We start from the raw sequence: 21,035 nt of genomic DNA on the forward strand, positions 1-21,035 counted from the left end.
GGATTCACCAGAGACAGAGTGGGGAACAGAACAGGCAGACTGATGAAACACACTGCTGAGGGGAGCAGTAGGCACGACAGGAAAGGTCTGCCGCGCCATGTGGGATCCTCGCTGGCCAGCCGGGATCAAACCAGCGCTGCAGAGGCTGCAGACAGCTTCACAGTGCTGTTCTCAACTGCCTGTGCCACCAGGGGAGGCCTGAAGTAATGAAGTTTTAGAGTGAGCTAAAGAAATTCAAACATGTAAAATGCACACTCTTCAGACAGATTGCTAGGAAAGGAGCCCAATCTGTTCCTTTAAGGGGCCACATCTGGGAAAGTGACTCTGTAAAGAAGATAGGTAGGATGTTGCTTTAATCCCTAAAGGACCTTCTTAGCTAAGGTAGAGCCTCCATGTCTGCGTAGGGGGAGGTCACAACCTGTTGAGTCAAATTTTTCCTCCATGTAACTTTTTCTGCTCTCTTTGAATTTCCTTGTTTCCATTCCTTTTCTAGGTGTTTGCCACAAAACTGACCTACCCTCAGCCAGTTACCCCCTGGAATGTTCAGGAACTGAGGCAGGCAGTCATCAACGGCCCCAACGTACATCCAGGAGCCTCCATGGTTATCAATGAGGACGGCAGTCGCACGGCCTTGAGCGCTGTGGACCTAACCCAGCGGGAAGCAGTGGCCAAACAGCTCCTGACACCAGCCACAGGGGCACCTAAGCCCCAGGGCACAAAAATTGTGAGTAGTGGGCACATATAACCAGGGGCTTAGCCAGCTTCTGTCTGGCTCCCTCTTGACTGCAAACCATCAGTATGGGGGCACCCACGTGGAAATGCTGTGAGCAGTACCTCCCTCCTCGAGATGACATTCCCCCACAGGTGGGTGTTTGTTAGGGATTTTGTGGCACTCACCTTACCTCCCAACTAGAGCTGGAACTCCTAGAGCCTTGACACCATGATTAAAGCTTCATTTGGTAATCCCACTCCATGTTGCACAACACCAGCTGCACATCAGGGGCTCAAGAAAATTTTTCACTAATAACTCAGTTGTGATCCTGCACAGGAGGAGTTGCTGCCCTTGAATAGGGCTACTCAGAGGGTGATCCTCAGATCAGCAATAGCAGCATCCCTGAGCTTGTGAAAAACGCACATTTACCCTCTCTCTCCACCTCACCCCCACCTACTAATATAGAATCTCTAGGAATGGGGCTCAGGAATCTGTTTTTTAGCAAACTCTCCTAAGGGTTCCTTTGCATGCTAAAGTTTGAGAACTGCCCTAAAGGATAACTGTCAGTGATATCTGATAACTGACAGAATCCCCATTTGGTATCTGCATTCACATCCATCGCCCCTGCCAGTAGTTGAGTTGTTTTTTGAGGTGAAGACCTGCCCCTTTGTACCTTTATTTCCTGGGTACATATTTAATATTTGTGAGATTAAATACAAAGTTTAAGAAAAATAAGGAAACTGAGGTAAGACAGTAAGATTTGTCCAAACGAAAGTCACCTGTGACCTAGGAGAATAGTTTGAACAAAGTGGGAGGAACCAGATTTCAGAGACTGTGATGAGACAGTGAAGCAGTAGCAGTAGTAGGACATTTGACAGAAAAGGCAGAAAGACACTGCAATGTAATTGGGGTGTAAGGATGAGGCAGATGCACAGGGAACTTCCTTCATGTGGCTTCATTTCTAGTCTAGGGAAGGTTGGCCTCACTACCACGTGCTGGTCAGTTATTGGGAAGTGACTGAAATGGGTTCTGAGCAACAGTGAGCTTGAATGGGGTTGACCTGGTCACTTGTCTTCAAACGTAAGTTTAAATCCTGATCACATTGTTTTGCTTTTTCTTTACTCACTCCTAAATGCACCCTTCACACTCCTCAGCCCTGCAGACAGTCCTTCAGACCTGTCAGTCTCTTAGTTCTCAGCCAAGCTCTAATTCTTCTAGCCCAGGGGTCCCCAACTTTTTCAGCACAGGGCCAGATAATAAATAGTGTAGGTTCTGTGGGGTGAAGAATCTCTCTTGCAGCTACTGTGCCCAACCCTGTACTGTGAAGGACTGGGTGATGTGACTGGAAAGGAGAGACCCAAGTCCAATATAGATGAACTATAAGGTCCATGAAAGGAGGATAGGATGACAGAAGGGACCTGTTGCCCCTGTGAGGTGTGAAATTTTTGCCTCTTCCCCTGAACCATGTAAATCAGGAGGACGTGGTCAGGACCGCAGAATCTCATTTCCTGGCCTAGCAGGCAGAAGCAGATCTTTGGCTCCAGGTCTGCCACTGAAAATTCTGACCCACACACTAGGGCACACTAATCTTCACTGCAGTATTTATTTGGAGACAAGAGAAAGGAAGGGTCTCAGGTTTGGGTTGGCACTGGGAGTGCCCAGTGCTCCAGGGCTTCTGTTTGAATTGGCTGGTGACTGCTAAACTGGCCTTCGTGCCTTCCCAGCTGTGAGGTTTGCTTATGCTGGAGGATGTCTCAAATTTGTGAGACTCAGATCTGAGGCCTAGCCTGGGGTTTTGGGCCTGGGCCATGGGTCTGGGCAGTTTCTCCCTTGAGAGGCTAAAGAAATAAGACCTTGAAAATCAGCTTATGGTCCATGACATGTCCTGGGCAGATACTCATGGGAATCCTCAGATCACTTCTCCTTGGAAACATAGATGTGGGGGCGGGAGAAGGCTTGAATTCCTTGGGGAGCAGAAACACTGTCTCCCTGCTAGGTGATTTTAGGATTGCCTTTTAGAATTAAAGGAATTTATTCCCTCTTTTCCTGTGCCTGAGCCAGAGGAAACTTTTGGCCCAGCTGAACAGGAAGCGGGTGAGGGAGGGGGGAGTGTCTCTTAATAACATTTAGCCCCTCTCTGTGCAGCTTCATAAATGTGTACAGCATACGAAGACACTAGGTTGGGAGTAACTTTTTGTGTGCCCTGGTCTGACTTAGAGGAGACTTGGGGTAAAGGAGAGCAATAATTTCTCTGGGCTACTCTGGAGGACTTGCAGAATGGTTGGGGTAGCAGTTACCTTCATGCATTTATTTTTCAAAGTAGCATTTCTGTTTATCACTTGGGGACCCCAATAGTTAATAGAACATTAGGTAAAGTTCAGTGAAAGGCTTAACAAGCTTTACATTAAAATCAGCCTTGATGGGAAGAGGTGTTCTGTTAGGACTATATGACTATTGGCATATTGGTAAGGAAAAAAAGCTGTGTAAACAATGGTTATCTTAATGAGTAAAATTATTTGTGATTTTCATTCACTTCTGTGTTTGTATTTTCTCTTATTTTTCCCCAGTGAGCATATTGCTTGTAGAGATTTTATTGTTTTCTTTAAAAACAGTTGATGATCCCTTTGAAAAATCCCATAGAAATAGTAAATGCTCATTGTAACAGGAACAGTATGAGCTATATGAAATAAAGACACCAGTCGATGTCTTACTCTCCTTTCCCATGAACCCCCTGCCTTTGATGAGATTATACCAACAGCCTGGTGTGGTATCTAGTGGGCTTTTCACTTGATTATATAAACATACAGAATCAGGTTGGGTTTTAAATGCCCATCTTGTCATTAGATCACACTTTTTTTTACTAGGATACCTTCATTTCAGGACTAATATAGATTTAACCCAACCTTTTTAATCATTGCGTAATATTCCAGGGTATGGGTGCTATGACTTGTTCACCCTTGCCCCTCCTATGGGGCAGTGAGGTTATTTCCAGTTTCTGCCACTGTTACCTCTGCTACATAAATATACATGGTCTTATAGTCATATATTAACACTTTTTTCCTTCTGAAAGGTCAAAAGGAAATGTTTTATTTTTTTTTTCTAAAGATTTTTTTTTTTAAATTTTTTTTTTATAGAGGCATGTTTTTATTTATTTATTTGTTTGTTTGTTTTGTTTGTTTATACATGCACTGGGTACAGTCAGAAGCGCGGGAGGGTGAGAGAATTCACCAGAGCCAGAGCGGGAGGCAGAGCAGGCAGAAGGACCGAAGTACACTGCTGAGGGGAGCAGCGGGCGGCAGGAGAGGTCTGCGCGCCATGTGGGACCCTCCTCCGGTGGCCGGGGAGCAGCCGGGGATCGAACCTGCGCCGCAGAGGCTGCGGGCAGCTTCGCAACCCAGCACTCAACCGCTGCACCGGGGAGCAGCCGGGGATCGAACCGGCGCCGCAGAGGCTGCGGGCAGCTTCGCAACCCAGCACTCAACCGCTGCGCCACTGGGGAGGCCCTTTCCTAAAGATTTTTTGTATTTATCAAGCACTGGGGTGCAGGCCAGAGATGCGGGAGGGTGAGAGAATCCGACAGAAACAGAGCAGAGAGCAGAACAGGCAGAATGACTGAAATACACTGCTGAGGGGAGCAGTGGGCGAGACAGGAGAGGTCTGCCGTGCCATGTGGGAATCTCCCTGGCTGGCCGGAAATCGAACTGGTGCCACGGAGGCTGCAGACAGCCTCACAGCACTGTGCTCAACCCGCTGTGCCACTGGGGAGGCCCAAAAGGAAATGTGTTTTAAATGTCCTGATAGCCATTTTCAAATTGTGTCCCCCAAATACTCTAGCAATCTAAACTTCTTATTAATGTTTTAAGTACAATAAAATATTTCAGAGGACTATAAATTGGGAGCCAAGAACCATGTGTCCCAGTCCTGGCTCTGCTCTATGAGGTTGGGCAAGGTATTTCTAAAATATGGAATTCGTGTTTACAATGACATAGTCATGTGTGACTATGGGGTTCAACAGGTCTGCCAAGTTCTTTCAAGCCTAGGTGTTTTGTGGTTGTATGTAGATATACTGTCCTTAGGTCTGTCCATTTCCTTCAGATTCGTTCTCAGAGGAATTTAAGACTATGGAAAGGCTGTGTATCTCTGAAGAAGATAGATTACTCAACAGGGGCCTGTAATTCTGTCAATTTCTTGTACCTCTGAATCAGGATCAGGGTTTGCTGGACTGGCAACTATTTCTCAAAGTACCAGAGGGGCCTAGGAGCCCTTTTTCTAGGGTTTTGTTCCAAACCAAAAATTCCCTTTTTTATTTAGTTGAATAAAACATGAGCTAGCAGAAGCCACACTCATGCCAGGCTGAAGTGAGCCCTTAGAATAGTAATGATGATGCTAAAGTTGCCACTGGTCACACACCCTGTTCTCCACTCTGTCCCTAGGTATGCCGGCATGTGAAGAATGGAGACATCCTCCTACTGAACCGACAGCCCACCCTGCACAGGCCCTCCATCCAGGCCCATCATGCCCGCATCCTGCCTGAGGAGAAAGTTCTGCGGCTACACTATGCCAACTGCAAGGCCTATAACGCTGACTTTGATGGAGATGAGATGAACGCCCATTTCCCCCAGAGTGAACTGGGCCGGGCGGAGGCCTATGTTCTGGCCTGTACAGATCAGCAGTACCTTGTTCCCAAGGTAGGTTTGACCTTGAGACCATTCCCATGGTCGTTGCAGCACAACTTAGAACTTCAGATCTGGGCCCTCACCAGGGTAGGGGCATGTGGGACAACAGGTCTTGGCTTCTTGCAGGTGGGATTTTCAGCCCTCCTTGCTTAGAGGCAGGAAAAGATTACTGTTTTTGCTGCCTTTTAAAATGTAAGTCAGGGGCCTCCCCGGTGGCGCAGCAGTTGAACGCTGGCTTCCGAAGCTGCCCGCAGCCTCTGCAGTGCCGGTTCGATCCCCGGCTGTTCCCCGGCCACCGGAGGAGGGTCCCGCATGGCGTGCAGACCTTTCCTGCTGCCCATTGCTCCCCTCAGCAGTGTGCTTTGGTCCTTCTGCCTGCTCTGCTCCCTGCTCTGGCTCTGGTGAATTCTCTCACCCTCCCACGCTTCTGACTGTACCCAGTGCTTGTATGAATAAATAAATAAATCATTTTTAAAAATAAATAAATAAAATGTAAGTCAGAAGAAAAATGTAATCCCCAAAAGGCAAGTTTAATAACTTCTTAATATGTCCTGTCTTCCAGACATGTGTTAGGATTCTATAACTTACTAGCCTCTGGCAAATATTAGCATCCAACTGTGATGGCTCCAGTGGTCCTCAGATGACTTAGGTCCTTTAAATTTCAGCAAGTTTGGGTTTTAAGAGACACTTAACCCAAAGGGCTCAGATGAGACACACACACCCCTCCCCCATCTAGCCCATGAAAGTGTCTCCCCTTTGAATTTCTTCCTTCTCCCAAGTTAATCCTGAGAGGCAGACCTATGTGGTCTGGCTGTCCAGAGGAGCACAAGGGAAGGATGTGGCTTCCTTACCCTTCCCTGGCCAGCTGGCCCATTTACTGGCCCAGTAAATGCAGGGGCTCATGTCAGTGTGTGTTCATGGGAGAGCAGAGCAGGGGGAGAGCTAGGGAAAAGGACAGATTATATTCCAGTATCCACTTAGCCCTTACTAACCAAGCCCTTACTAACCGATACCTTTCACGTTATAAGCTGTTTGCTTCACTTTGATTCATAGTTATAATCGTTCACTTGGGTTGTGGTGGATTACAAAAGAACTAGTGGTAATAATATGGAACTATGGCCACCATTTGCCAAGCACTATTTTCATGCCACAAACTGTGCAAAGCACTTTGGAGTACAGGCCATTGATATCCACATTACAAGTGATGAAATAGTGTAACTTGTCCCAGGATACATACCTGACTAGGAGGAAGGGCAAGGAGCTCCCTTGCCTTTGTGACTTTTGTTCCTTTTACCTGGTGGACCCTGCACCCTTGTGCAGAAGAGCTGGAGACTGCACTTGGGAAGCACTGGCGGCTGCTTAAGATGCCCAGCATTAGTTAGTACTCTCTCCTCCTGGGTGCTTCTCTTCCCCCAATATTCATTCACCACTCAGGGTATCAGGCAGGTAGCTAGAGCCCTTGTGTCCCAACCTCTTTGCCCACCAGAAACACCGCTGTGGCTTTATATTAGACTCAATTATTAGAGCTTAACTTTTGTTCCCTTCTCTGCCCATATTAGCAAGTGTTGATTAAGGAAGAGGTTAAAAGTAGAAAGAAAGATTAAAGGCCTACTAAGTCATTTAGAAGTTAGAAAAAAATTTTATCAATTATTTAATTGGTTGTCCTTTCACATGAATGACAGTCATAACTTAGTAGTAGTGGGAATATGAGCCACCCTCTGTCAAGTACTCCCTGTACATCAGGCTCATATCTAAGCAGTTTGCAAACATTCTCTTATTTAGTGCTCACAACAGCCTTCTGAGGCAGATGACGAAACACAAGTGACTTGCCAGTTAGGGATGAGGCGAGGACTGGCATCCAGCACCTGTGATTCCTAGGCTGTGTTACTGTGACAGGAGCAGCTGGGGCTAGGTGAGGGCACATGCAAATAATTGGCTCCCAGGGCTGAACCAACTCTGACTCCCTGGAGACAGGGTCACATTTCACCACAGCAGACACTGCCAGGGAGTGGCAGGTGGTCCTTGTTTTGCCAGCCTCTGGACATTAGCAGCATGGGGAGTTAGAGTGCTCAGTGTTCACATGCCTCTGAGCAGATCAGTGAACTGGAATGTTTTATACTTAATTTTGATTAGGTAAATTATAGGGGCTGCATGCATACATGGTGTCCCACAAAGTGCTGACCTGTTTAAATCCAGATGTGCTTCAGTACACGTTCACATGCCTGTGAGTTTTAGGTCAGGAAACAGGCAGAGCACAGGTAAATAAGCTTAGCTCAATAAATTAATTTCTTAATTTACTGCTGTAAAAGTAGTAAATTACTGCTTGAGGGTCTATTTTTAATTTATTTTGTCGGAGGTGAATAGCTTTTGATTCTTCATAAATTCTATTTAGTCCTTATTGTAAATGCCAACAGTTAGAATCTTTATGTTTGCTAATGTTTATAAAAAATATAATGTCTTGAATACTTTGTAGTATAAAGCACTGTAAAACACTGGTTTTGTGAAACTAGGAAGCTTTTTTTTTTTTTTATAATTTTTTTTGTGCTTGTCTATATTTCCCTTTCTTTACATTTTTCTTTGTATTCCATTTCTTTTCTATTTCCAGGTTCTCTTCCTTAACAAATACCTGATTAGAATACATTTTAGTGTTGATTGTATTTATTTAATAGAGCAGTGGTTTGTCTTACTTAAAATAGTAATGGAACTTTACTTATCGAAATGAATGGAACTTTAGTTATTTTTTTCCTAGGAAACAGTTAAACTTTTCATTTTGTGTTTTTTTGTGTGGATTAATATTTTCTTCTTCTGTTTGCTATATTTAGGTGGGATCAGTCCTTTATAGAAAAGTTTCAACAAGGCTTGAGACAGTTTCCTGACTTCTACTTAGCTAGAAAATTCAAGTCACAAAATACTCTTAATTGTAATGTCATTTTGCTATGATATTAAGTGGAATATGATAGCTGACAATTTACAGGGTTTTTAATTCAACGATGGTCTTTCTGATCCTAAGCAGGATTTAAGAAATTCAGAATTATAAGTAGACCCTTAGAAAATTGCTTTAATCAGCATTCCACCCTAGAATTCATGATCATTAAATTGAAAGCAATTTAGCCATTAAGGTAATTTTATAGTCATGGAAAAATCTGGACAGTGAAAGAAGGCACTGAATAGATCATATAACTTGTAATTATGTTCTTTAAGGAAGAAAAACAAAAGAAAAAATCTCTATCTGCCTCTAAAGACTGTGGGATGAGTCAAATGTGTAATAATAGTTTGGGTTTCTCCTTTCTCCCCCCAACTCCCCAAGCAAAATAAGACCTTGTCTTTGCAGAGTATAATTTTTTACTCGTGTTCAAAACTCAGAGCCTTTATGAGTAGGGATGTGTGCTCCATCTTACCTTCCATCTACAGCACCTATTCAGCCCATCTGTAATCTTTACGTTTTCTTGCTGCATTGTTTAGACTGTTTGACAAGCATCCTTTTTAGCCTTTGAATTAGTGGGTTAGTTAGTAGTTAAATTCTTGGCTCTTCTCCACGGGTGCATTTATGACTTCCTTTATCCTAAGTTTTGAAATATGGCCATAATTTTGGATAGTTTTTAACAAATAAATAATAACAAACTTGACATCCGAGGCACAGATTTTTGTCAGGTTCCCATAAACTGAAACATTTAGAAAAACTACTTCTTAAAGAATGTCTGTGGGAGCACAGCTATTTTTACTTTAGTTTGCCTTATGTTGCCATGAACACAGGCCTCTACACATTTAGGTTCAGGAAACTGGGGATCAGAAAGACAGTGAAAGTATCAAAAGAGATGAATGTACTCACCAAAACTGGGGCTTTTATAAAAGTCCTTATTTGGACATCTGGAAGATACACAACCATGTTCTGCGTTGTTAAAAGTCTCATTCATAATGCATGTTCTTTCCTTCTGTTGTCATGCACAGAAGGCCCTCTTGAAGAATGTCTCGTTCAGTCCCTCTGCTGGCCAACTCCAAGTCACTCTTCAGGCTCAGCTATAATACTACTCACAGAGAGCATTCCAGACCATCCATACACCTCAGACCTATAAGATCATCCATCCTGTTATTCCTCCATGGCATTTCAACTCTTTTTGATAATGTATTTATCCAATTATTTGTTTACTGTCTGCTCTTGCTCATCATAGAGGATTGTGTCTGTTTGGTCCACTAGAGTGTATTGAAGGTTTAAACCAGTGCCTAGCCATACAGTAGGCTCTCTCTCAATAAATATTTTTTTAATGGATGACTGATTTAGTGGAGAAACAGGCCAGAAATGTGTGAAAAACACTAAAGCATAAAACCAAAATATAAAAACAAGCACACAACTCACAGCAGCCAGACCAAATTTATGCAGAAATGCCAAAAGTATGCTAAAGTAATTAGTACCAGATGAGATTATGGAAGGGAGGCTTGGGGAACTGGATGAGTTTGAAACAGTTTTGATGTAGAGCAATGGGCAGATGGCATAAATAGAAACAAGTCAGGAAGATGCATAGGGAGGCAGTTTGCTCTCCAGGTGGGAGATCCCAGCACTGGGCTCATGAGGCTGTGGAGCAGGACAATATGGGGATCTAAGAGAGGACTATTGCGAGGAGGTGACCTCCAAGCAGATTAGGAATTACGATGTGACTTAAAATTATCTTTGTTCTTCTTTTGTCTGTTTTGGTTTGTAGGATGGCCAACCATTGGCAGGGTTGATCCAAGATCACATGGTTTCAGGTGCAAATATGACCATTCGAGGTTGCTTTTTCACCAGGGAGCAATACATGGAGCTGGTATACCGAGGACTCACAGACAAAGTGGGACGTGTGAAGCTCCTCCCACCTGCCATCCTGAAGCCCTTTCCACTGTGGACTGGAAAACAGGTAATTGGGAGAAAACAACCAGAGTATATAAAAAAGGAAACAGGCCATTCACAATAAGAGGTTGTGTTCCAAGAGAAGCTAGGCCAGAGTCGGAGAAATGTGACACATCAGATAGCAGTCTGACTTTCTCTTTGGTGAGATTCCTAAATCTGATTGGTTTCAAGGGAGTTTGTCCACTAATAACAGGCTGCTTGGTTTCTGTTCTTTGCTTTAAACTTAAACATGATGTCCTCATAATCCAAAGATGGTAGTAATAGCTGATAGTTGTTGTAATTGTTGGGAGGGGTTGGTGAATGCTTTAGATACATTATCTTATTTAATCCACATAACCAGCCTGCAGTGCAGAGGCCATTATTATCACCATTTAACAGATGAGGACACTGAGGCTTAAAAAAATTCAGTTGTGTGCCCAAATATATAGGCGGTTGTGTTGGGATACAAACCCAGGACTTTCTAACTCCCAAAGCATTGGGATCAAACTCAATACTTTTTATCTTTTTTCTCTGCGTGTGTGTAAGTGTAACCTAGGGCTTTCTTTCCCAAAGCATGACACTATACATTCTCTAGAGTAATACAAAGTGATCACATAATGAAATGCAGTAAACACATACTTCTAGTCCTCACTGGGTCTCCAGACTTAACTACTAATCAGCTGTGTGATCTTGACTCTGTGGATCTCAGTTACTCAATGAAAAAACAAAGGAGTTCAGATTGATGACTTTTTTCATTTTTTATATTAACATTTATAATTTTTTACATTTTTTTAGACAATATTTGCTTCCCCCCACCCTCTCAGATTGAGTCCCCATAGAATCTCCTTCCTCAAGGCACCTGTGCACCATCACCACAGTTCCCTGTGCTCCTCCCTCCCTCTCACCCTTCCCTCCTCCCCCCCTGCAGTACATCTCTGATTTATAATTGTCTGTTTTTGCTTTGTTGTGTTTTGTACTGTTACTATTATTATTATTTTTGCACTGATGTCTTATTTGGTTCCCCTATATTCCTGTTATAAGTGAAAACATCTGATATTTTTCTTTTTCCTTCTGGCTTATTTCACTGAGCATAATTCCATCTAGCTCCATCCACATTGCTGCGAATGGTTGCGTTTATCTTTTTTGATTGCTGAATAATAATATTCCATTGTGTATATATACCACATCTTCTTGATCCAGTCATCTATTTTTGGGCATTTGGGTTGTTTCCAGGTTTTAGCTATTGTAAATAGTGCTGCAATAGCAGATTGATGATTTATAAGCTCTCTTCCAGCCCTACAGTTCTTTGGGTCTGTGGACCTTGGACTTGATTGACTTTTTTTTTTTTTTTTTTAATGAAAGCACTATATGTTTATTGCAGAAAAATGGAAAAACATAGGGAAAGAGAATAAATAGTATGGGCCCACCACTCCTTTGGTTTTCATCCATTACCTCTATGTACCTGATAGTTATTTTTAGAAAGGAATCATAAATATGTAATTTATTTAAATAATAAAACTTAATTTTAAAAAGTTTTCCATAAAATTGATTTGTAATATCTGATATAAAGTGCAAAGTATATTGATCTAGTCCAGGCAGTACTAATATCATTTATGCCTAAGTAATACTATAAAAAGTGTAAACATATGTCTTACATAGATTATGTAGTTATACACATATTGTTTTTAATAAACATACATAGATGTAATGTAAACTACACAATATAAAAGGAATGCAATAATAGCTTTTTTATGAGGTGACACCACTTTATTGCACAACTTCAGAGGGCACCATTCATTATAGTCTGATGGCCACTGTGTGCCAATGAGAATGATTATTTAACCAATAAAGATCGAGTGGGTCCGTCTGGTCTTCCGGCTAGATAAATTTTCTTTTTTTTTTTTTTAAAGATTTATTTATTTATTTATTTATTTATTTTTTTGAAGCAAGACTGTCTCTTTATTATTTTTTTTTTTCCTCTATAGTCTCTTTTTTTTTTTTTATAAATTTTATTGTTATATTCCCCATACAATTGCAGCCCCCCATTCTGACCCCAATCCCTCCCCTCCCGCCCCCGCCCCCCTAAAAGTGTCTCTGGTTCATAGTTTTTTGTTGATTTTGATTTTCACTTTCTTATAGTTATTCATTTTCCTGGTCCCTTATTTAAGTTTTCTAGATTCCTGCTATGAGTGAGACCATCCGGTATTTTTCTTTTTCTTTTTGGCTTATTTCGCTGAGCATGATCCCTTCCAGCGCCATCCATGTTGCAGCAAATTGCAAAAATATGGAACGCTTCACGAATTTGCGTGTCATCCTTGCGCAGGGGCCATGCTAATCTTCTCTGTATCGTTCCAATTTTAGTATATGTGCTGCCGAAGCGAGCACTTGATTGACTTTTAAGGTATTAAATCAACTTTGCATTCCTGGGATAAACCTTGCTCGACCTTAAGGTATTACCCTGTCTATATATGGTTAATTCAGTTTGTTAAAAATTTTTTTTTAAGATTTATTTAGTTATGCATACAAGAACTGGGGTATAGGCCAGAGGTGCGGGGATGAGAGGATGCACCAGACTCAGAGTAGGGAGCAGAACAGGCAGATCCACTGAAATACACTGTTGAGGGGAGCAGCAGGCGAGTCAGGAGAAGTCAGCTGCGCCATGTGGGTAGCTCCCTGGCCGGCTGGGGATGGAACTCATGCTACAGAGACTGTGGATAGCTTCCCAGTTCTGTGCTTAACACTTTGCACCACCAGGGAGGCCCAGTTTGTTAAAACTTTAAAAAATTTTGCACCTGTGTTCATGAGGCATATTCTCTGTAGTTTTCTTTTCTTGTAGTATCTTTGCCTAGTATAAGGATAATTAATGCTGGCCTCAAAGAATAAGTTGGTAAATATTTCTTCTTTGATTTTCTGGGTGTCATAGTTGAATATATGTATTTATCTACTTTATTACTTCTGTTTATATTATTTATTATTCATATTTGTATGTCTTATTTTCTAAACCATCTTAAATTATCTTGGGAATGAATAGTTCATAATTCTTAAGTAGTTAAGCATCTAGAAGTTATTAAAATTTTGTCTCATCGTAAGCAATATATTCAACATACAATTAAATAACGGACCAAAAAAAATGGTTATCTACAACCATAAATACATAATCCCTTTGATCTGAGAATCCAGCCTAAGGAAATAATCTGAAATGTAGAAAAAAACTTCTTGAAGAAAGAAGTCCATTATACCATTGTTGGGATTGGAAGAAAATTAGAAAAGCCTAGCTTCTCAAAATTGGGGTTAAGCAAATTGGGGAACAATCATTTGTTAAGCTATTGAGTAATTTTAAAAAATAGTGGTTTTAAAAGGTCATGTCGTTGGGCCTCCCTGGTGGTGCAGCGGTTGAACGCTGGGTTGCGAAGCTGCCTGCAGCCTCTGCAGCGCCAGTTCGATCCCCGGCTGCTCCCTGGCCACAGGAGGAGGGTCCCGCATGGCTTGTAGACCTCTCCTGCCGCCCGCTGCTCCCCTCAGCAGTGTACTTCGGTCCTTCTGCCTGCTCTGCTCCTTGCTCTGGCTCTGGTGAATTCTCTCACCCTCCCGCGCTTCTGACTGTACCCAGTGCTTGTATAAATAAATAAATAAAATTTAAAAAAAAAGGTCATGTCATAATCTGTAAATTTCTCTGGCCTAATGTAAGAAGTAGACCTCATGATTCTACATGCAATCATAGTGACCATCTAAGAAATGTGAGAAAAAGTGTGGCATCAAAATGATATAATAATTTAGTTTGTAATAGTATTAAATTTTCTTTTTTTTATAATGTTTCTGGGTCATTTAATTATAATTAAATGAAATAAAATAGGCGCAGGTTTTGCTTTGTCGCACTTGAGATTTTTTAGTGTTTTTTTTAAAAGATTTATTTATTTATGTATACAAGAACTGGGGCACAGGCCAGAGGTGCAGGGGTGGGAGGAGTCACCAGAGACAGAGTAGGGAACAGAACAGGCAGGCAGACTGAAATACACTGCTGAGGGGAGCAGTGGGCAAGACAGGAGAGCTCTGCTGTGCCATGTGGGTAGCTCCCTGGCCAGGGATCGAACTTGTGCTGCAGTGGCTGCAGACAGCTTTGTAGGTTCTTTCTTAACCCCTTGCCACTAGGGAGGCCCAAGATTTTTTAGTATTTCTTGAGAGGTTAGTATAAGTTATTATTTCTTCGCAGATAGATGAAAAGAAGAAGGGATAACTGCACTGCACAAAAATCTGTTAGTGATTCAGTCTGATTATGTAAAGAAAAGCCCTATTTAGAAACTTGGGAAGTTTATTTGCACTACCCCACCAACATCAGTGCAGCTTTACTGTAGGGAGGCTAGACAGGAACAAGGAAAGTCGGAGTCTCAACAGGAGCTCCCATCACTTACCGGGACTGCCAGGCCCCAGGTCTGTTTGGAAGCCAGGAGAGGATTAGTATCCTGTCTGCTTCAGTACATCCTATGGACCAGGGGCCCTTTGCTACTTAAGCCAAGGCCTTTTTTATTTTCCCCAGCATCTTCCGCACAGTGTCTGCTGAGTGCTCAGCATCATTGTAAACCTTGCTGGGCAGATCACTGTCAAACTGAACTCCTTTAGGCTTGTCGAGGGTCTAAGTGACCTCATGAAGTTAATTAGCCTTTACCAGTGATGTCCAGGAAGAACTCATGCCCTGGCAAGACTGCGGTATTGCCCACTTGCATACAGCTTTCATTTCTTTTGGATATATAGGTAGCTAAAAGTGTTCATTGTTAACGCATAGAAAAGCAGTTTTATGTTCATTCTGTATCCCTGCCCTGCAACTTTGTTTACTAGTGCCAGTAGTATTTTGCAAGATCATGTCATATGAAAACAGGTAATTTTTCTTCTTTCTCTCCAATCTGGATTCCTGTGTTTCTCTTATTGTCTAATTTCTCAACTAGAACAGCTGGTATGTTGTTGAATAGAAGTGTCCAGTGCAGACATCATTGTTTTATTTTTTTTTTCATCCTGACAGAAAATCTTTGAAGAAGGAGTATGTAAGCTGTGGGCTTTTCTTTTCCTTTTTTTTTTTTTTAAGTTTTTGGTTTTTTTGTTTTTTTTTTAATGCATACAAGAACTGGGGTATAGGCCAGAGGTGCTGAGGTGAGAGGCTTCACCAGAGACAGTGGGGAGCAGAACAGGTGGATCTACTGAAATACACTGGTGAGGGGAGCAGTGGGCAAGATGGAGAGGTCTGCCTCGCCAGGTGGGCTAGCTCCCTGGCAGGGGATCAAACTAGTGTCACAGTGGCTGGCAATAGATTGATAGCAATGAGAATTTAACCTGTGCCATCAGGAGGCCCCTAAGCTGTGGGTTTTTCCTGGATGCCTTCTCTTTATTAGGTTGATGATGGTCCCTTTTAGTCCTAGTCTGTTGAGTATTTTTTTAATCATGCAAGTGTGTTGGTGTTTATATACTGTCCCTTAATTTGGTAGATGAGATGGCAGGTCATATGTCCCTGAGTTTGGATGGTTGGAAACATGTATTTCTGTTACCTTTCACACAGACTTCCCATCCTGACTGTGCATTGCCTGGTAGTTCCCGAGGTACACTTGGCACTTTGGTTGAGGTGCATCTTTTGATTAGCATCCCAGAGAACTCTCACCCTCCTGCCTCCTTGTCTTGCAGTGCTGGCCTTGTGGAGAGAATGGATTATGCATGACCTTTCTGGTTGTCTGCTGAGATAATAAGGGGTATTGTCTGTCTTGATTAAAGATTCTGGTGTAGCCACTTGACCCTCAACTCCTTGCCTGAAAAGGTAGCTGCTCTCATTACTGTTCTTATCCCATTGTGCACATATGAAGATGCTTCTTGGACTCTTATACAGGCATAGAAAGAGCTGTTGATGCCAGATGACATTTCCTAGCTCCTCCTCAGCCCTCATGCCTGTTACCCCAACCTGTCTGCTACTTGCTGCATCTGAGAATGTGTGCTCTTGATCACTCTGGAGACAACCCAGCATTATCCCTAGATACAGCTGCTTCACATTGGTTCTCTGTGGAGTGACTGCTTAACAAATTGTCTCTTCTGACCTCCTGTAGTCAGCTACTTTTTGAATGAATGATCACTGATGGGTCCCCTTCAGGTAGGTGCAAGACTGCCCAGCCTCTCAATAACCATAATGAATTCCAGTCAAATCAATTTATTTCTGGCATTAAATCTATAAAAACTAATTGTATGGGAGCTACTGAGTTGCTGAGCAGTCACAAAACTAGCGTGTCCTGTGATGGACCTCAGACAGCGTCTGCATCGTGCAGTGTGCCCCACTCAGGTTGCTTTAATAACCACTTCTAAAGCACTAATCCTTTCTGGCAGTGTCTCTCAGGAAGCTTATTCTCTATAGCATTTTTTTCATCTCAATACTGCGATCAAAACCTGCCAAATGGCTTTTTTTCTCACTCAAACTAAAAGCCTACAACCTTGCTTTCCCCCCTAGAAATAACATGATCTCTCACAGCTTCTTTCCTCAATGCCTTCTTGGAGAGACCCTCCCTACACATCTTATTTAAAATTCCAAATACTCACCCCCCACTTGCTATTCTGGTCCTCCTTCCCTATTTTTTTTTCCTCCGAAGCATGGATGCCCTCAAGAATGAAGGCACTGAGGACAGTGGCTACTTTGTTCATGACTTTTCCCAGCACTTGGTGCCTAGTAAGCACTCGACATGTAATTGCTGAATGAAAGGATCTTGTCTAGTTCTACAAATGAACATGCTAAGGCTAAGTGCATTGTCACTTGGCCAGCAGCACATGACCAGTCAGTGATGGAGTAGACACTGGGACATCCCTTGTCTGCAAAGCTTCACTCTATAGTCTGCTTCTCAGGTGGATGCCTCAGGCCTTCTGTGTGAAGCTCTTCAGAGGAAAAGCTCTCAGTTCTTGTCTTTGCTCCCTTTTCTTCCTTGGCACCCACCAGAAAGCCAAAGCTGCTGTAGGGGAGGATGTTACTAACTTACTTAATCATTGTCACCTATCTTGATGTGTTCTAAAGCAGGGGAGGATGCCTCGAAAGTGTTCTTCAGCCTTTACCTTAGTCCAAGGCCTGATGTTGTGTCAGCTGCCTTCTCCTGGCATAGAGCAGTGTGAAGAGCCCCTTTATCTCTCTCAACCCTGCTGTCTTTATTTTTGTTTTTTACCACATACTGAAATCCTTTTTTTACTATAACCCACAGCAATTTACTTTTGTCTCTCCTCCCTTTGGTCTGTTCAGGCGCTTAATTCAAATCTAGGTAATTACTCATTTTATTTATTTTATTTTATTTTTATAGAGGCATGTTATTTATTTATTTGTTTGTTTGTTTTGTTTATACATGCACTGGGTACAGTCAGAAGCACGGGAGGGTGAGAAAATTCACCGGAGCCAGAGTGGGGAGCAGAGCAGGCAGAAGGACCGAAGTACACTGCTGAGGGGAGCAGCGGGCGGCAGGAGAGGTCTGCGCGCCATGTGGGACCCTCCTCTGGTGGCCGGGGAGCAGCCGGGGATCGAATCGGCGCCGGCGCCGCAGAGGCCGCGGGCAGCTTCGCAACCCAGCGCTCAACCGCTGCGCCACCGGGGAGGCCCTAATTACTCATTTTAAAAGAACTGTTTTGGGAAATGAAAATCCCGGTGAAGTTCTTAGTGATGGACTTTCCCGCTCCTAAGCTTCCTTTCTATGTCAGTAGAAAAGAACTGAGAGCAACTGCCCCCACAGCTACAACTGTTAGTCTTCTTGCTCTGCCTATAAATCACTAGAATGGACTTATCTGACTTTTCAGGATGAACAGAAAGAGGAGGTCCTAAAAGGCAACATCTCACTTCTCCTCCCCACACCATTAACTTTGTTTTCTTTTTCTTTTCAGGTAGTATCAACGCTGCTTATCAACATCATTCCAGAGGATCAGATCCCACTGAACTTAGCAGGAAAGGCGAAGATCAGCGGGAAAGCCTGGGTGAAGGAGTCTCCTCGGCCCATTCCCAACTTTAACCCCAACTCAATGTGTGAGTCCCAGGTATGGCTGCAGAGTGTGGGTTGAAGTCTTCTAGTCCTGGATTTAGACACCATGATTTAAATCAGAGAAAAATGGAGGTCCATGTGCAGAAACAGTTGCCACGCCTCAAAACCTGCCCGCACTGGTGTCAACTTTTGGTTTTGGAAAGGGTCAGAGTTAATTTGTTAGCATTTGACCCTTAGTGGAAAACTCAGCCAGCCTAGGAAGTGTTCTCCAGCAGTAGGCCTCTGGACTTGACTCTGCAAAGCTTGGAAATGCAGAATCTGTTTTCTCTTAAGATCCTTTAGTGACTTAAGATCAGCAAATTGCTACAAGGTTCCACACCTTCCAGCTCTGTGTGTTGGGAATCAGTCTTGGGTATAGACCCAGGGCAGTCAAACTCAGGCCACAGTGAACTGCCAGAGAGTAAGACTGTGCCCGACCACCCACCTCCAAACCCCCCACACTCCCCAAAGATTTCTAAGGCCTCTGCCTGTTCTTGGTGGAGAGCATCCCCAAGTCCCCAGCTCACAAGTCCTAAGCTTCTAGAGTCTAATAGACATTCTATTCAGAACCAAAGCTGCTTAATGTATGCTGCATTATATAGCAAGAAATTCTTTTTTTTTTAATTCATTTTATTTATGCATATAAGAGCTGGGGTGTAGCCCAGATGTGTGAGGGTGGGAGGATTCACCAGAGACAGAGTGGGGAGCAGAACAGGCAGATTGACTGAAATACCCTGCTGAGGGGAGCAGCGGGTGAGACAGGAGAAGTCTGCTGTGCCACGTGGGTTAGCTCCCTGGCTGGGGATCGAACTCGTGCTGCAGTGGCTGCCAATAGCTTCATAATGCCGAGACTTTAATCCCTTGCGCCACCAGGAGGGCCCAGCAAGAAATTCTCACAATGCTCGAACCCAACTTTGTGAAAGTACAAATTCAGGCTTTAAAGGGTATCAGAAAGGTTACATTGTTCTTAATCCCAGAGTATAAAGTAGGGGGTACCTAGGCCAACGGCACAATGATGAAGCTTTGATTCTAGATGTTGTCACTTCCACTCACAAGGTCTTTTACCTCAAGATAGTGTAATTGATGGGGGAGCAAGAGGATGGATGAACACACTGAAATGTTCACATGTATATACAGAGTGTTGTCCCTGAAAACAATTTTTAAAAACTCATGGGTCTATATGTGCTCACTTCGTTTGTTTAAAAAACCAAGCCAAAAAAACACTTGATTCCATTTATACCCTACTTTTCATCAAAGACTAGTGGCAGGTTATGGTGAGGGAACATGTATTGTAAGATTAAGAAATGTGTAGAGGAGGGAGATGGCTCACACAGCAGGTGTCACCTCCAGCCCAGCATTGATGGCCGTCTCCTTCACAGGTGATCATCAGAGCAGGGGAACTTCTCTGTGGAGTGCTGGACAAGGCGCACTATGGGAGCTCCGCCTACGGCCTGGTGCACTGCTGCTATGAGATCTATGGGGGTGAGACCAGTGGCAAGGTCCTCACCTGCCTGGCCCGCCTCTTCACCGCCTACTTGCAGCTCTACAGAGGCTTCACCCTGGGTGAGTGCTGGCCTGTGGCCTAGGGGAGTTGCCAGGCTCCTATCTGAGGACACCTTCACTGGGCCATCAGTGACATTTAACAGCCTCACTCCTTGGGGCTTTCCATACATCCTCCCCCCAGCCAGTGTTTCTTCACCATCAACCAGCAGTGACACCTCTGTCCGCATTTCCATTCTGTCTCTTTTTTTTTTTTTAAGATTTATTTATTTATTTATACAAGCACTGGGTACAGTCAGAAACACGGGAGGGTAAGAGGATTCACCAGAGCCAGAGTGAGGAACAGAACAGGCAGGCTGATGAAATACACTGTTGAGAGGAGCAGTGGGTGCGGCAGGAGAGGTCTGCGCGCCATGTGGGGCCCTCGCCGGCAGCCAGGGATCGAACTGGTGCTGCAGAGCCTGTGGGCAGCTCCACAGCCCAGCGCTCAACCGCTGCGCCACCAGGGGAGGCCCCTCTGTCTCTTTCTTGACTTCACCTTTTATGGGACAGAAAACGTCCTGAGGCTATTTTTCATACTCACATTCCCCTGCATTCCTTCCTGTAGATTATTTTAGTTGTGTAGATATATAGTAGTTTATTTACCTGCTTCGTATTACTAAACATTTGGACCAATTCCAGACTCATGATTTTTGCTGGGATGAGCCCCCTTGAATAAAAAAATCTTGAAAAATGCATAGAAGTCCCATACCCAGATCATCATAAGGACCAAATAGTGACAAGCAAGCTATGCTTATAGCTCTCTTTGGCACATGGCACAAAGAAAAGTTGGCCTCCTGGGTACAAACTCCAGTGCAGATCACATGAGACTGAGAGAGCATATCAAGCTGGCCATCGAGCTCTGAGGCAAGGGCAGACTAGGGGTGTTGCCTTCATTCCAGCCCTCACCACCAGGGAGCAGTTAGTGAAGGGGGACAGCATGATGGGTCCATACTGACCTCATGGAAGGACCCACTTTTGTGGTTATAGCTTTCTCCCAGGAGCACTGTTTCTTTCCTCTCCCACTAAAGTATGTTCTGTAGAGGCCCTCAAGCTTCCACAACATTGCACTGGGAATTCCAGGTGTGTTAGCCCAGCTTTTGAACAGAACAGCTATTGTTTTCTTTCCCACTCACATCGCGACTGAAAGACTTGAGTACAGTACCACTTATACAGGTAGAAAATAGTTTTATTGAAAGTTGAAGTAGAAAGAGCTATTGCCCAAGGTGAGACAT

At 43.4% G+C, this 21,035-nt stretch overlaps 1 protein-coding gene across 1 annotated transcript in view; it reads left to right on the plus strand.

The window, feature by feature from the left end:
• The window catches only part of POLR1A (RNA polymerase I subunit A), a gene marked incomplete at both ends in the record, with an annotated part of 62,428 nt that overhangs the window by 18,410 nt on the left and 22,983 nt on the right, over nucleotides 1–21,035 (plus strand). The window contains 5 exons of the mRNA XM_084234547.1: nucleotides 494–724; nucleotides 5,146–5,400; nucleotides 10,086–10,277; nucleotides 18,128–18,277; nucleotides 19,641–19,824. Coding sequence (XP_084090673.1) covers nucleotides 494–724; nucleotides 5,146–5,400; nucleotides 10,086–10,277; nucleotides 18,128–18,277; nucleotides 19,641–19,824 — 1,012 coding nt within the window. The remainder of the gene's footprint in view (nucleotides 1–493; nucleotides 725–5,145; nucleotides 5,401–10,085; nucleotides 10,278–18,127; nucleotides 18,278–19,640; nucleotides 19,825–21,035) is intronic.

This window comes from Talpa europaea, assembly GCF_964194135.1.
Source record: "Talpa europaea genome assembly, chromosome: 6".
Taxonomy (NCBI): domain Eukaryota; kingdom Metazoa; phylum Chordata; class Mammalia; order Eulipotyphla; family Talpidae; genus Talpa; species Talpa europaea.